Raw genomic sequence first — 16,827 nt, 5'->3', positions numbered from 1 at the left:
CAAACACCACCATTCTTGTTTTACTTCCACACGGGCCTAGTCCTCAAGGAACAGCAAATGAGGCAATAAATATCAAGGTGCCACTCTAGGCAGAAGACATACAAGAGGCTTGAGTCCTACAATAAAACATCCCTAAACTTAAGAGCTTAATTATTCATTCCTGGAGAATGCTACAGTACAATGATCTATTCCAAATATTTAGCTGTCGGTGTGCAGTAATACTTATTTTTGTATGGAGGCCCATTTAGTCATTTGAGTCTATAATCAAAAGTGGCATACACACAGGTTGCTTCTTTGCCTCATTTTTCATTCTTTGAAGAACAGTTTAACCAGGAATCTTGCTAGAGTACATAAAACTGAAAGTGAAAAAGGACATTCATCTTGAAAAGTAACATTTTTAGCACACTTATCCTGCCATTACATCATCATATCTTGCATCTCCCAGTTCTCTGGTCCACATGTGGTTGCCATTAGTAGAAATAGCCTCAAGGTAGAAACAAGAGTGTGCAAATTGCATGGTCTTTTGAGGTTTTTATTTTTATACATTTTTGTATTAAAAAGGAAAAAGCATAATTACCACAAATTACAAAGGACTAAAGCACTACTAGAATAATGAGTCACATCAGCCTAGAAAGCAGATACTCTGAATAATATTACTGTTTATAATACAGGCTCTCATTCAAGTATTTTACAATTTGTTTCCTCTTCCTTCCCCTGTCCCCCCTCCCCCTCCCCCAATGTGATGATGATCCTAGCACATGGGTTAAGATTTACATACTATTAACAGATGGGATTGTGTATGGTGGGCCATATTAACAAGATCTTTTCCTCCCAGGTGATATATGGTAACAGTTGGTTTAAAAGTTCTCTCAATAATAAATACAGCTGAAAGTGATTACAAACACTTCTGGGGTTTTGTTTTAGCAGAAGGGGCAAGGTTGGAGCATGAATACATACAAGCCTGCTCAGGCAGAGCAAGCAAACCAAACAAACTGATGGTTCTTTTCCTACTGTGATGGCGTTATCAGACATCTATACAAAACAATCATTGCATCTTTTTGCAGGTTCCTCATCTGAAGGGTTTTTTTTTTTTTAGCAGCTTAACACAACTTCACACTAAGGAAGCTCCAACCACCACCATTTAAAGCTCAGTGTTGACTTCTGAGTCACAGTTTCATAGGCTGGAAATCCCAACCACCACGGTAGTGCACCACTGCAGGGACAAAGCCAACGATGATAGGAGAATTCAGCCATTCCTGTTTTATAGCACATGGCAATGCTACAGCAGGAAGGCTCTGGTGGGCAAAAGCTTCTGCCAAGGACATTGAAATCCATTTTCCAAAGGATATCAGTGACCCAGACCACCCTGTTGTACCAAGATCTATATTCTGGGAAGGAGGACAAATAGATACAGGAACAATACCATTGAGGAAATAAACAAAAAAGAAGGGCAACAGAAGGCCAGACTTGGAAGAACAAAGTCTGTAAAACCAAAAAAGGATGGTTAAACCCATGCCCTTTCGATGCTTCCAACCATAGGGTGTCCTCATCACAGATACATCGGTCCTATGTTCAAGTGTCTTCAGAAAGTTAAAATGTAAACTAACAGAAATGTTATCCTTAGAATTTTTTAATTTAAAAAACCACTTTGTCCAAACCCATGTTGCTGAGATGAAATTTCCCGCCACCCCCCCATAAAACCACTCATATATGAAATTTGATTAAAAAAAATAACTGAGGCATTTAACAATGTAGCTACCCATCCCTTCTAAAAACCTAGCTGATTTTTAAAAAGTTATTGACAAATCCAAGTTTCAGAAGAGGATCCATATGGAGAGATAATAGAGCACGGCAGAGTTTGCTGCGTTAACAGATTTGATTGTTTTTGCTTAAAAGAAAAATGAGCAAGGCATGAAAGATGGCTCCCATCCCATTACTCTATTAAAAACAACAACACAAATGTTATGGCAGAGTACTGAGGTTACTGTGTCATGTGTAACGGTACATTCAACTAACCAACTAGAAGCAAGATGGACAAGTACAGAACTGGAGCAACCCAACAGCTGCAAAAGTGGGGGAAGGAGCAGAAAGGGGCTAAGGACAGACTGAGCACCAACACCTAATAAAGGTCACTTACTTTCCCTGTATGTCCTCAACCAGATTTCAGACCCCCACCCTATTACCCTGCCCAGAGGTCAGCTCCCCAGGATGACACTTCTTTAAAGATACTGCTTACCTATAAGACTGCTTGAGTTCCCACTGGGAAACACTCTCTGTTTTAACCTAAGTCTCATACATTGGGCAATAGCTGGTGGCTTCCTAAAAACAACACGACTAGAACTACCACTGCATATGTTTGAGGGACAGGATACCACTGTCCATTGACTTGGTCTGCTTTAAAAACCAAGACATAACATTGAAACAAAATCGTTACTATACTCTCTTCCCAAAGTGTAGGGAAACTTTGAACCAGGGTGGTGAAAACTGACTGTACCAATACCCACACAGAAAGCTGGATACCATCCTTATAGGAATAATGCTATGACTTTCTGGCACTGAACAGCCAAGGCACTGGATGTGCATACTAACAGTAACGTGTCTACAAACACATGCGGCCATTGTCATGTCAAGATGATGCAGGAGACTGACCCATCAAGGTTCCAAAAGGCTACGCTCCCTTCAAGTAAGCAAGTACCTTCAGCTTGTCGCTTGAATGGTAGGTAAGAACTTTGTGGTCCAATTTCATGGTATATCCTGGGACATCCACAGAGGAATCAATATGTGATTCTTATCTCCTCTTTCCACAAACTAACCCTGCATCCTTAACTGATCTCCTATACCACACCAGAATGCTTTTCTACACCACCAACAGTTGTTTGCCTTCAGTTCTTCATCAGCAAAGACAAGCAGCTTATCACTGAAATGAAACAGACAAACCATTTTTAGAGCAAGACTTCAGCACTCATCGCCACTTGGATGAAAGTTCAAAGACCATTTCCTTTCAAAGATGAAACCTTTACACAAAAATGCTCTGGTTAATCTCACTATGTCATCAAGCCTGAACAAATACTCCTGTCTCACAAGCAGCAGTTCCCCAATACATGCTTTGCCTTATTCAAAACTGAATTGTGATCAAGTTACAAAAGTTAGGATTTCAGCCCATTACCAATTGAAATCCTGCCAAACAAGAAAAGCAGCTTCATTGCACCATGTTGTACTAGCGAAATTAGAAGACAGCAGTAGTTCTGATTGCCAATTCCATGTTAACATGGTTCTGCCACTGCAATGCACTCGGCGAAGCTCACAGTGGGTATTCTGCCACACCTGGTGAAATGCTCATGTCTTTTAATGGTACCACAATGAGAGGCTGAGGGTTTGATATAATACAGGATCACAACTTATGCAGCAAAAAACTAGAACCACAGGGCACAAGTTAACTGCATGGTCACCCAAGACTGCTCCATAACAAACTCCCATTAATAGCATGCTTGACACAGCTAAAATGAAATAACATTAGCTAGACACATCAGGCTCTCCTAAGGCAGTAAGGCCCATGTCCTCAATTATCTACATCTGCAGTACCAACATCCTAGAAGAGGAGTGACAGAAATCAACCAACCGCCCTAGCATCATATCCCCTGCATTCCTAAAGTAAAAAAGTGTTGCTCCAACTGGCTGGGAATAAAAACATCCTTACCTGACACAGGCCTCATTGCCACAGTCTTTGCAGCATGTTAAAAATCTGAGAAACAGGCCTAGAATGTAACCTCTAAAATGTGTGTTGATGACACACCTCTCTTCCTCTCCCCACCCCTAACAATGGTCTAGGATCCAAAGTAGCGTAAGGGTGCTCCTTCGCACCCTTTATGGCAATAAGTCTCCACACCCAGAAAAGGCTGTGGGATCCTCCAGAGCAGAGCATGTGAGTGGCTGCAGATAGGAAGGTATCAGCCTCCAGCATCATGGAAGTGCCTCCAGCATCATGCATTACTGGGAAAGAAGGGTGGAGACTGTTTGGAGCCAGGCCATTGTGTGTAGGACCACATAGAAATATTGCCACCACCATTCATCTCCACCACCATTCAACCCTCTTTAGAGTCACAGGGCAAGCTTGGGTGGCATAATGACCAAGCAATCACAGCTCTTCCATCTCCTACTAAAATCTCTGGCTTGCAGAACAGGGACAGTACATTAGGCAATATAACAAAATGTAGGAAACAATAAAGCATGTTGTCAGAAACAAGTTGTCTGTACACATATGCTTCCATCTTCTCTGAAGTTCACTTCTATAGCTCCAGTACCAGCTGCTTTTAAGATGTCAAGAGCCATGCAGTCACACACTGCCAATAGTCTCAGACTTAGTTCCAAGCAGTTAACCCAAGAGCAGTTAAGTCAATCATGGTGCTTTGTATAAAGTTCTATGACACAGGATGAGTGGACATGGTTCCAATACATGAAGTGATTTCATGATGCAAGACAGTCAAGGTGTTGGTAGCTAGAGAAGAGTCTAAACACAGCTGGGTCCTCCGTGGCTACATGGTCAACCCAGGGAAGGCAGGCAGGCAGGCTAGCATGCCAGTAATTCAAGAGTCTACAGAAAGGGAGGGCCTGCATAGGGAAGTTAACACTTAGCAAGCCACCTCTTTTTTGGAAACCACCACACACAAAAATCCCACCTTGTTTGCTTTAAAGCTCATTTCTCTGTACACACATTCTTCAACCATATATATTAAAGAGCAAGGATGTGTGCCAGTGGATCTTCTCTGTGCAATTACCTATTCCTGGCACATCTGCCTGCCTGCCATGGGATAGGAAGAGTTCATGAGATCAACAGGCTAGTTCCTGGCCTGGCCTGCCCTGGTGGGAGAGGGAGGAAAATGGCAGTGCACCTGGAGGTCTGAGTGAGGCAATAGCATGTGTAGTTGCTGTAGCAGGAAGGGCACTAGAAAAGTTGACACATTTACATCAGCACCAACTACACAATAGCAGAAGTCTTAGATTTTAGTGCTCCAGTACCCCCTTCTCCAGAGATAAACTGTCTAGGTGGCTTGAGACAACATTCACCTAGAAATCAACAGTACTGTTCCAGTCGATGCAAATCACAGCTGGGTCAGAGGGGAGATCACCAGCCATTGCAGACAAGAGTCACTACTGGACAGGGAAACAGTAGGTATTATCACAGCCCGGATGAGTCCCAAGCAGATGCCATGTTCCAAATTTGCTCAGAGAAGTCAGGGATGCCTCCAATTTCCCAACTCCACAATAAGGCAACTTATTATTTTCAAGGAAGGAAGCAAAGACAGACTTTTTTTTAAAACAAGTTTTTTGTGGGGTTTTTTGTTTTTGTTTTGTTTTGTTTTGTAAGAGAAAGCTGTTTTAGCGAAGTCTCATCATGAGAGTAGCATTCCTATGTGAGGGGAGACACTGTGCGAGTTTATGTTCTACCCATCACACAAAGGAACTGGGCGAGCCCAATGCGAGGTGGGCCCATGTTCAGTTAGGGTCTTTTGGTTGACTTCCAGTAGTCAAGTCTGTGATGGAAAAGGTGAGCAGCATGGAAGGGAAGCCGTAACAGAAGTGATACTTGTGATGGTGGTAAAGGGACTCCTTGTGCATTGTCATATCCTGAATGACAGGCGCCTGGTGGACTTAGAAAGCCGAAGGCAAATTCCAAATGGAACCACACTGTCCGGCCCACCGCCTCCAGCTTCTTTCAAGTGGGCTGCATAGTTGATCGGTGGGATGAAGAGGAGCTGGATCATGTCGCCGCATGATGCAGAATTGTTTTGGTTTATCCAAACAAACTTCTATCAATAATTTAAAACTTGATATAGATATATATATATTTATATTTATAAAAATCTCCCCCTTCCCAACCCTACCCCAGAAAGGCGCTAAGACGTGAAAATGTGTGGATGTGGCTCCAATCAGTAACTTAATCACAGAGAAGAAAAGGATGCTTTCAGCTTGCTTCGTCTTGTTTTCCCAGCCAACAAGAGAAATTGTGTGCGTTGTAGTCCCCACCTCTGGTAAGCAGCCTGGTTTTCCAACTCCCTCAAGTGTCCCTGCCCCCTTTCCATTGGAAGTTCTGGTGTGTCTTATTTCCCTATTGTTTGCGTTTCTACAGTCGCTGTAGAAACTGCATGTGGCTGGCTCAGGTTTTTGGCATCCTCCTGCACAGGCTGGCTAGATGAGGTGGGGACTTGGTTGGATGAGACAGAGACTTGATGGGATGGGGTCTGGGTGACAGGTTTGCTGGAAGACTGAGATGGGTATCGCTTCCTTCCATCGACTCCCAATGCTGCTGGGTATCTCTTGTGGCCACCTTCTTCCCCTATAGGGGGCTGAAACAGAAAATAAATAATTATGTAACACTTGGGCATCCCTCTCAAGCATGCTTCATTTAAAGTAAAGGTTCCCCAAATCCTGGTTGTTCACCAAAAACAAAATAGAAGATAGCTAACAAGCAGGAATTGAACTAAAGGTAACACACAATGTGGATAGCAGCTAAAGTAATGATGCAAAAGTACCATACAATTTGGGTTGGGGATAAGTACAGGAGATGAAAGATTCTCCCATACAGAGATAGAAAAGGGAGAGAAGGTAAGCAAGTGAGAATACCAGATACAATTAGCTCCAGTTGTGTCAGCTGAATACAAGGCTTTGAAGAACACCTCTCTGAGTAACCAAACTGCCCTGTGTGTTCTTTTAGGAAGGCTTTTTTGAGATTCTAAAGCAACGTTTATATAAGGCAATGGACAATATGAAGATATTAGAGGTGAAATTTAAGGAGTGGACTGTGTGTGTGTGTGTGTGTGTGTGTGTGTGTGTGTGTGAGAGAGAGAGAGAGAGAGAGAGAGAGAGAAAGAGAGAGAGAGAGAGAGAGAGAGAGAGAGAGAGAGAGAGAGAGGGGATGAATGTGAGAGGTGACTGAAATGAATTGGACTGTGCCTCTCAACAGAGCTGTAATCAGTCCCCATGCCAGTGGATGCTGCTGCTACTGTACTTCCAATTAATCTGACCAACTACTTCTAGCCACAGGCTACAGAATTAAGTCGGGTTCAGGTTTGCCCTTGGGAACTGCGCTTTGAGCTTATGCATTCTTTGCACTATGATTTTCTACCTCACTTACCAGTTTGCAGCAAAGAGATTTTGCTGTGGTGTCTGAATTGGACAAACTACAGTTATCATAAACCACAGTTTGCCTTCAAGCCAGAATCATTAACCCATTTTTATTTCTGGTGTGGACGTGGACTATGACCAAATCGTAAGATGGTCACAATACTAAAACTGGGCAAATGGAGGGGGGTGGGAGAGCACATGGCTCCAGAGATGATTTCTTAATCAGTAAGACAGCAAAGAGATGGTTCAAGCAGTAATTTCTCCCCCTTCAGTGCAATACCACAGGGAGAGACTTAGGGTGCTGTTCAATGATGCACAATCACCTGAAGATCACAACAATGAATGCCAACTTTCATATAGGAATGAGCCATCAGAGATATCAAGTTATATGGAAGTCTGTTACCTCAAACACAATATTTTAGTAGTGTCCGCGCATTAAGGTTGGATGAGAATTTTGTTCCATTTTAAAGAGAACCGATCTCATTCACACCTCATAGATCAATATACTGATTAAAACACAAATATCCTTCAAATTTCACACTTATAATGAGTTGTAAAATGTGTGCATTTAAATATGCATTCTGTGCTAAAGGATAGGCACAATAACTATTTGATACATAAATAGTTATAAATATAAAAATTGAGGGTTCAGAAAATGTTTATTAACTGACAAACTAACTTTTAAGCAGATTTAAATAGGTGGCTTTACTGAGATTGTTTATAATATGTGATTATAAAAGTTGAGATTATATTTTTTGGTACACCTCAATTTAAGGTAAACTTTTGTTTAAAAGATACATTCACCATGGACCCCTGCAGGTCTACAAGATGCATCCATTACAAGTGTCTAGTAGAAAACTACAAGAAACAGTTACTTCTACTTACATCCACTCGGAAGTCTTCAAGGCGTCGGAATTTGCTGAGGTATTCTTGCAATTTGCAATCAATGTCCAAGTTTTTGGCTTTGGAATATTTTAAGAAGGCCCAAAACTTTTCAAGCCCGTAAAGCTGCCCTATTAAGACAAGGAGCAAAACAGACACAAGTCAGACCCTGTCATCAAAGAAGTTTCCAAAATCTCTCATTTAGCAACAGTGGAAGGGAAAAGGAGGAAAGCTGTAACTATCAAGTTTCGGGAAAAAGCTGGAATGAATAAACAATGGCAATCTAGCCAAATGTCAGAATAGAACTCTTCTGCAACTACAAATTGCTGAACGTTAACAGTATCTAAAGAGTGCTAGAAGCAGTGGTGCTGAAGGGAAAGAAGAGGGTCAAGAAATGTGCCAGTCCTTTGCTGGAAGGGAGACTTCTCTAAAAGCAAGAAGGGTGATCATGTCCCCACAAGACAGGCTGCTGTAACATGTTCAAGATCCTTTAATAAAGATTTGGATACCACGCAATGTCCTCAGAACCCCCATTATATTAGGGGTCTGGAATCACAGAAGAATGTTTTTAGTCGAAAGACAGGCTGAACGATTGAAGGCATCATTCCTCACAGATCACTGCCACCGCAATGGCACAGAAGGAAGCCCCTGGAATACCAGCCAGTCAGACCCCCCACTTACCAGCTTCATAATCTTTTATAGTTTCTTCTTGGAAATCCTTAAATATGTCAAGTCGGAATTTCTTCTCCAGTCCATAGCTATAATATCTGAAAAGGCACTCCAGTCCATACCTGCAAGACCATGACATCCACCTCATCAACATTTGCCTCCAACCATACCCTTTTCCTCCCCAAGAGCCTTCCACGCTGCATTTCTCTTCCTGATTAAGTCCCGATAAATTACACACCTCATGTTTCCTGCAGAAGACAAGGGCTCCCCCATATTCACCAATTTAAGCTAGCCCACACTTCTCCTTTCCATCCTTTAATATGCAAGCCACCTTCTGGTGGTGCTCTGAAGACACAAGGACCTACCTGTACCCTTCCTTTGCATCTTCCAAGGCCAACTGCTTGAACTCTTCGTACATTTTCTTGTTGAAATGATCACGAAGGAAAAACGACCAGAATCTGAAGAGCGTATTCATCTCCTGGGACTGACCAATGCCCAGTCGCTTCCGCTCTGTTCAAGGGGAAAGTGGCAAACCTCATAAGAAGCAGCTTATGGTACACCCAAATTAAAACACTGCATCCTGTCCTGAAAGTGGGGATCATAAAATCCCCTGGTTCTCCACGATTCCATCGTAGTATCTCCCCTTTCAAACAAAAAAACCACTGGTATTCTATTTATTCCTTAGCACAGGGAATGCCCGATCCTTTTCCATATTGGAGTCAAGTATATGTAGACATTCCTTGAGTCTACGTCATCATTCTGCAAGGAGCAAAGACTAGCTACCTTTGAAACTATCCTATGACTACTGGAAATAGAATGGCTTTAAAATTAAGGAGAAACTAGATTTGCAAGGCTTCAAACATCATATAATATAACCAACTCAGTCACATTCTTGTCACAGAACTGTGTAGAACACACATGTCCTTCCTCCAGATTACTAGAGTCCATGTCTGCTGTAGATCATGCAGATGTGCTGCTCACAGATCACTAAACTTCTTCAGAAATGCTGAAAAGCAGCTAAATTCAGCACCAGACAGTGTGCTGCAAAACAGACCCAAGAATGCAAGTTTTGGATGCCATCTGATTATCTGCTCACATTCTGCTAGAGGAGCACCCGCTATTCCTGCTCTGGTGAGTTTATCATTCCCATTCAGGAAGTATACTACCGTATTTTTCGCTCTATAGGACGCACTTTTTCCCCTTCAAAAATGAAGGGGAAATGTGTGTGCGTCCTATGGAGCGAAGACACCATAGCCCCGCGGCCCTCTCCCGGCTGGAGAGGTGACGCGCGGCTATGGCAGGAGCCTCCATAGCCGCGGGCACCTCTCCAGCCGGGAGAGCGCGCGCGGAGCTAAAGCAGCCCCCCGCGACCCTCTCCCGGCTGGAGAGGTGACGCGCGGCTATGGCAGGAGCCTCTATAGCCGTGCGTCACCTCTCCGGCTGGGAGAGCGCGTGCGGGGCTAAAGAAGCCATAGCCAGCGACCCTCTCCCAGCTGGAGAAGTGACGCGTGACTATGGCAGCAGCCTCTCCGCTGCGCCTTTCCGCTGCTCCCTGACCTGCTCTTTGGGGCTGGTGGTGGGCTTCCCCCCGCCAGCCCCAAAGAGCAGGTCGAAAGGAACCTGAAGCCTGGAGAGCGAGAGGGGTCGGTGCGCACCGACCCCTCTCGCTCTCCAGGCTTTCAAGGTAGCCGCCTGAACGCACCTTAAACGGCACCTTGTTTTAGAGCGGGAAAACAAGAGGGGGGAAATTCTCCCACTCTCTGCGCAGCGCTTCCTGCCGCTTCGCTGAAGGGGCGCTGGGCAGAGAGCGGAAGAATTTTTTCCCCTTGTTCTCCCCCCTCTAAAACAAGGTGCGTCCTATTGTCCGGTGCGTCCTATGGTGCGAAAAATACGGTATATCATAAACATACAGTTCTAGCATTTGCCTTACAGTCAACTCGCATCTTACGCATGGGGCATAGTCAGAATAACCCCTTGAAATCGCTCCTGCATAAGCAATCTTACCTTCTGGAGCCAGCATGCCAAACAGGTCATCCTCCATGCCCCCAGCCCTTCCAGGCTGCAGAAGGCTCTCACAAGATCTTGGACAGCCACACAAGATCTCACGAGAGCCTCCCAGAGCAGGGCAGAGCGCTTAAAAGTTACTTTCACATTGGGAAACCCTGCACAAAAAGCTTTCAAGCTCCCTGCCTTCTGTGCATTTAATTTGTGTGATTTCAACTGGCAGGCTTCCAGCTGCATAAAGCTGAAATTGCATGAGTTAAGTTACGAGTTGACTGTACTAAGAAAAATGATTGCTGTCTTCAGCACCAGCTTGACTGCTATCAAGGCCTGCATAAAAGCCAAGTATCTAGACAACTTCAAGTGTATCTATACAACTCACCATTAAGGCAGCGCCGGCGATACTTGTGGTAGACATGTTGTGTGAAGCCATTCTCCTTGAGGAGTTCATGGGAGGGATGCTGGAACTTGGGCAATGATTGTGGAGTGCAGCCATAGCTGCCAATGGCTGGTGTGCCTTCTGAGGGGCTGGAACTGAGCAAGGAGAAAACACTTGAGTCAGAGAAGCACTCAGAAGCATTACTGAAGTATTCAGAAAGCTACAGAAATGACATAAGGTTCAACTATACTTCAAAAGGGGATTTTCTCTGACTGCAAGCATGTTTCTGAGAAAATGCTGAAAACTAAGTCAATATGGAGAAGAGGGGGTGAACAAAACAGAGAACTTTTGCAAAAAAATAAATAAATCTGTTTTCATCTGGATCTAATGCCCCCTGCCACCTGTTTTAAAACTTCACTGAGAATTATCAACTGCCTGTCTTTGTAGTACCTTATGGATGCAGTTCGAGGCCTATGCTCCCGGGAATCCATCACCCAACCAACATGACATTCCATTGGAGGATTTGAACTGTGCCGTGTCTTCCTCTTCCGGGGCGTCTGCAAGAAGCAAGGGCTCAGTTGACATAATGGAGACTGGTATTTCTTATGGTCTCCAAGTCAAGAAGAATCACAAATACATTGAGCATAATCACATGCATTTGGCACAGGCAAAGCTTTTGGTATGCAAGACTTACCTTGGCATCTATCAACCTGCCTTCCTTAACCACTGGGTAAAAACGGGGCGTCTGTGTTGGGTCTTTCAGTTGAGGTGTGCGAGGAGTCCTGGGAGTCCTGGCATTGCGATAGTTTGGGGATTCTGGCACAGTTGTTGGCAAAGATCGGGCAATGGTTGAAGGCTCTGGCACACCAAAGAGCTTATTTGCCAGAGCATCTGTAGGAACTAAAAAAACAACACCAAAATCTCTATAGCTTCTCCTGCATATATGTCCAACATCCATATAAACACACTTCTTTCTGACTCTTAATAACCTGCCACAAGGGAAAATAAATTATAGTCAGGGCTTTTTTTCCAGCCGGAATTCACTGGAACTCAGTTCTGGCACCTCTCAGGTGGGTGCCATTACCATTGTAAGAGAACAAGGGAGGAAGTTCATGGTGAGTTCTGCCACGTCTTTTTCTAGAAAAATAGCACTGATTATAGTACGTTTCCGGGGGGCGGGGAGTGCTTTAGAAATAAAAAATAAAAGCACCACCAAAACGATGGATAAGGACTGTAAAGATAAGAAACATACTAGAGTAACTTCCTATTTGTTGTTATTTTAACCAGCATGGTCATATGAACCACTGAAATATATACATATATACACACACGCACACATCCTGTACAATATATACATAGATACAACATTAAAACACAGTATCAACCAACACACACACACACACACACACACACACACACACACACAAATACATACAGGTTTTTATATTTCATTCCCAATTAAATCTTTACAGTCCCAATTAAATCTTTACATTTATCCTCAATAAATGTTCCCTCAATTCTGGGGCTGCAACTGCAAATCTCACAACTCTGAAGTAATTCTAGTTGCTAGACTTAACACGTCCAAAGTCTGGAATAACAGAGCAGATAAGAGAATATGGAAATGTAACTTAAATGGTTGGAAGTGTTATTGGGCGAGACCCTCCTAAAAGTGAAAAGATAACACCAAGCATTCTGCAAAGGGTTTGGTCTCCTACCTTGTTGGAACCTTGGTGGTCCTGGAGGAACTTCCTGATTTGGATCAATGGGAGGCTCAGGAGTCAAAGTGTCAAACTGTTCTCGGCTGATCATATTGACCTTCTTGAAGTTCTCTACTTCTTGCTGCATTTGGGGGAAGGAGGAATCACAGAGAAATGAAACACTTATATCTGGAGGTGGTAGGATACATAATAATAATAATAAATAAAATAAAATATAGCTTATTATTCTGTTTCGTGTTTTTCCCCTCCCCACCCACCACCCAAGGAAACGGCAAATCACAGGCTACATGTGTTGAAGAACAATGCACCAGTTTCAAGTGTGACAAAATCTACAAGTCAGTCCACTAGATGTTTGCAACATTTAAAAAAAATCTGGTGAAACAGCCACCCACATCACACAAAACTTCTTCTGAGGCAAAGCTTTCTTCATTGGAAGGCAAAACTTTCATTAACAATCCCAGTCATGGAGACAACCAGTCGGTCAGCCGAGACCCAACAATAAAAACGGGGTGCAGATTACAAATAATTATATGTGGAACTCAGACATACTAGAGGCCACTGTATATTGAGTTGACTGAAGAATATATAGAGAATATACAGACAACAACCGTGTTGTGCAGAGGTTGTATTTCGGCCCTGCGCACATCTGTGGAGCGCGTGCAAGTCTGCTCTGTTATGCGCCACCACTTTTTAAGACCACTTCCGAGTTGCAGCAACTTGTGTGGGCTTTGAATGACCACAAGTCATTGCCTGTAGGAGGATTCATTACAACTCAGAAATACAGACCCCCATGTGCAGAGTTTGGTAAGCATAACCAAGCCAAAATAGGTATGGAGATGGTAGACACATTTTTATTTTCGTAAAAGGAGCGCACAGCCTAGCCCTCCCTCCGGCTGTTATTTCTACTACTCCTCTTTATTTCCAGCTCACTTCCAGTACCACACCCTACATTTAAAGTACACGGCTTAGCCTAAAGAATTCCGGGAACTATAGTTTACCCCTCCCCCACAGCTCCAATTCCCAGCACCCACAACAAACTGGTTCTCAGGATTCTGCGTGGGAGAAACCATGTGTTTTAAAAGTCTGGTGTGTATACACACCCAGAGCCAGACAGGGGAAGGGGGGCAAGAGCAACCAATTATGGGAAGTTGAGCCAGAGGAGGAGAGATGGTTCTGCATATTTCTCTCCCATGTTTTTCATTTACAAGAAGGCCTTGCATCCACAGGCCAGTGAGGCCTGTAGTTATGGTAACTTGCAATTTCAAATTGCACATTAGGAAACACCTTCTAGTAATGTGTAAATGCTCCACAAAGCCTCCTTAGGCAGTCACACCTAACATAATTCCTCTCTGTGAAGCAAATGTATAGTATGCTTGATCCTGAACATCTTTTTGTAAAGTAAGCCCTTAGGTAGGAAATACAGAAGGATTCTCTGATTTGCTGCAGCCAGCACTGAACAGTTGCAGTCCCTTCAGCAGCAACTCTATGTTCCCATCTCAAACATCTGCCACCAGATCATCCAAGGCCAGCCTTAATAAGGACTGCATATTTAAGTTGTAGGTCTGTGTTTAGTAGCTGATCTTTGCATGCTCTCAAATGTTGCAAGAGCTCCCTCTGGGAAGCAGCTGAGCAATTACCTCTGGCAGCTATTCATTTCTGAAAATAAGAGGCACCACAATCTGCTGGCTGGTAAGCCTGAAAGCCCTTCTTCCTTACCCGGATTACTCAGTGGAAAAGTGAATGGCATTTGACATGTGCTCAGAGGCACTGTTTCATTGAGTGAATACAGATTCCAGAGCTAGAACGAGCAGGGTTCAAATAAAGTCTTAACAAACAAGTGGCATAAAACTGCAAGGGGTTAAGGAGACAAAGTCCTCATCCAGTATGTGCCTATGGACTACACTCATAGAATTTTGCACCTAAAAAGTCAGTTTTGCCAAAATTCACCACCCCAAGCAAGGGAAGATGAGACAACAGCACAACAGAAAGTCTTAAAAGCAATTGCTCCAGAGAGGAAGACAAGACAGCACGTGAAAGCATTTGAGGCATAATAGGTTGCAAGCACAATGGCAGAATAAAGGCTGAAAATTAAGGGCCAGTTTAAACAATACATCAGAAATGTTTGGGAGGGGAGAATATTACCTGTTTGGTACTACACATACTCAGAAGTATATAAACAGAGTATGCCAAAACATGTTAGTTTGTCAGGGACCAGAAAGCCTGCAATGCAAGCATGATAACATGGCATGCCCAAGTACTGTCAATTCAGATTCTAAACAACACATTGTTCAAAACTGCACATGTATTATTTTTCAGCAAGTCCAGAATCATGTTTAAAACTAGGCCTAAGTAACAAAAAAGCAAGGCATGGGTGTGATGCAAGGTGGAAGGAAACAATTACGTCGTGTGAAGACTTCTTACAAATAGGTGGTGGTACTTATTGTTTGGAATCCATAACCAGGGTTATCATATATTATACATATATTGAAAAGGATACAATAAAAGAAACTGAACAATACTTTCATACTCAAGATACAAGCATATAGGAACATAGTTAATGACTGCTGGTTCCAATTCTATCTTCTTTCATCAGTCACTCCCACACAAAGGAAGCAGAAAAAGGTAGCAGAGACAACTTGCATGTTAGTCATGTTCCCAGGGCAAACAGATGCTTGTCAGATCCACTGCTTGCAATGCTCCCAACTCAGTTACATACAGGTGGGTTGGCAAGTGATTTAATACTTTTTGCGCAAGGCACAAGTAATATTATCTCATAAATTGTGAAAATTAAACCACCATTGAACTAAAAATATGATTAAGACACAGTACACACAACTCCTTTTCCCGCTTTCAGAACACAACCATTTTTGTTTGCGCTAAGGTGGTGCACCCCTGGTTCTCACCTTTATCTGAGAGTACTCTGGCTCGAACTGCTCTGTCCACAGGTCCTGCTCATAGTAGTACAGCCCATCATTGATCACCTTAGCCAACTCTGAACTCATCTTCGCCCTGGATGTGTGGTTGCCCGTTCTATCTCCCCCTGGATGCCGGCGCAGATAAGGGGGTGTCTGTGTTACAATCAAAATCTTATTCACGTCTCTGTCATCAATTTCGTAGTCTGAATCCTCATCTGACCAATCTGTAAAGGTGTTTTTTCGGCCATCCATCTGTTCCATCTCCTCATCAAACATGAAGTCCAGCTCCTCAGGCTCATCCTGATCTTTCTGCTTCACTGGCGTTTTGGATTCTTCTGGTTTCTGGTTTCAAAATAGATAATACTGTTAAGACAGAAGCTGCTGGGACACTGATCACAGAAGACTTATCTAGGGGATCCTAGGCAGCAAAACAAGACAGGCAAAGGTTCAACCTCAAAACAAAGGTCAACGCCTAACAAACCAAACACACCCTAGTCACATAAAGCCCAGCCCACCATATGACCATCTTCCACCCATCATGATCCTCCAGGCACAGCAACCCTTCCATAGATGCTCATCCTTCAAGCATAGCAAACCAGCCTTGGGGCCTTAAAGTAGAACCCTGCACAGCTATAACTCCAAGAGACGTGAACCAGCATCTAAACCTCACAAAATTCAATAGTACAAATTACAGAAAAAGGATAGATGGAATTATGATGTAGTTTGTGTGCAGGAATAACTCTTTTGGGAAAGAGCAGAAACATCACCTCCCTTGACACAACTAAGGGGAGAAAGTGCCACATAAACGTTCTAGAACAGGGGTCGGCAACTATGGCCCGGGGGCCGGAGGCGGCCCACCAGGCTCATAAATCCAGCTTGCAGACCCTGCCGCCCGCTCAGTCAGTCCCCGCACTGAGCTAAACCGGTGTGGCATTTCCTTGAAAAGAAGCCGCGGACACCTCTGGGCGGGCAGTGACGCTGGCGCGGCTTCAGATTGGAAGTTCCTGCAGCCAATCCGAAACCTTGCCACGCGCACGCTGAGGTAAATCTGGCACGGCCATGGATGGAGAGGCTGGTGGGCGGGCGGCAGGTCTGGGCCGTGCCATGGGCATTGTGACGAGCGCGTCGTGGGGCTTCAGTT

At 43.7% G+C, this 16,827-nt stretch overlaps 1 protein-coding gene across 5 annotated transcripts in view; it reads right to left on the bottom strand.

Moving 5' to 3' along the window:
- Positions 1–6,049: 6,049 nt before the first annotated feature.
- LARP1 (La ribonucleoprotein 1, translational regulator) overlaps positions 6,050–16,827 on the bottom strand; it is a 66,381-nt gene continuing 55,603 nt past the window's right edge. For all 5 annotated transcript variants that reach the window (XM_053377092.1, XM_053377090.1, XM_053377089.1 and 2 more), the window contains exons 12-20: positions 15,675–16,028; positions 12,769–12,892; positions 11,748–11,953; positions 11,504–11,610; positions 11,057–11,208; positions 9,039–9,183; positions 8,686–8,795; positions 8,008–8,135; positions 6,050–6,344 (exon numbers count right to left, since the gene is read on the bottom strand). In XM_053377092.1, the coding sequence (XP_053233067.1) occupies positions 6,099–6,344; positions 8,008–8,135; positions 8,686–8,795; positions 9,039–9,183; positions 11,057–11,208; positions 11,504–11,610; positions 11,748–11,953; positions 12,769–12,892; positions 15,675–16,028 (1,572 nt within the window). In that variant the 3' untranslated portion in view covers positions 6,050–6,098. The remainder of the gene's footprint in view (positions 6,345–8,007; positions 8,136–8,685; positions 8,796–9,038; positions 9,184–11,056; positions 11,209–11,503; positions 11,611–11,747; positions 11,954–12,768; positions 12,893–15,674; positions 16,029–16,827) is intronic.

The sequence above is a fragment of the Podarcis raffonei genome, chromosome 2 (assembly GCF_027172205.1).
Source record: "Podarcis raffonei isolate rPodRaf1 chromosome 2, rPodRaf1.pri, whole genome shotgun sequence".
NCBI lineage: Eukaryota > Metazoa > Chordata > Lepidosauria > Squamata > Lacertidae > Podarcis > Podarcis raffonei.
This window is presented reverse-complemented; position numbering and strand designations above follow the sequence as displayed.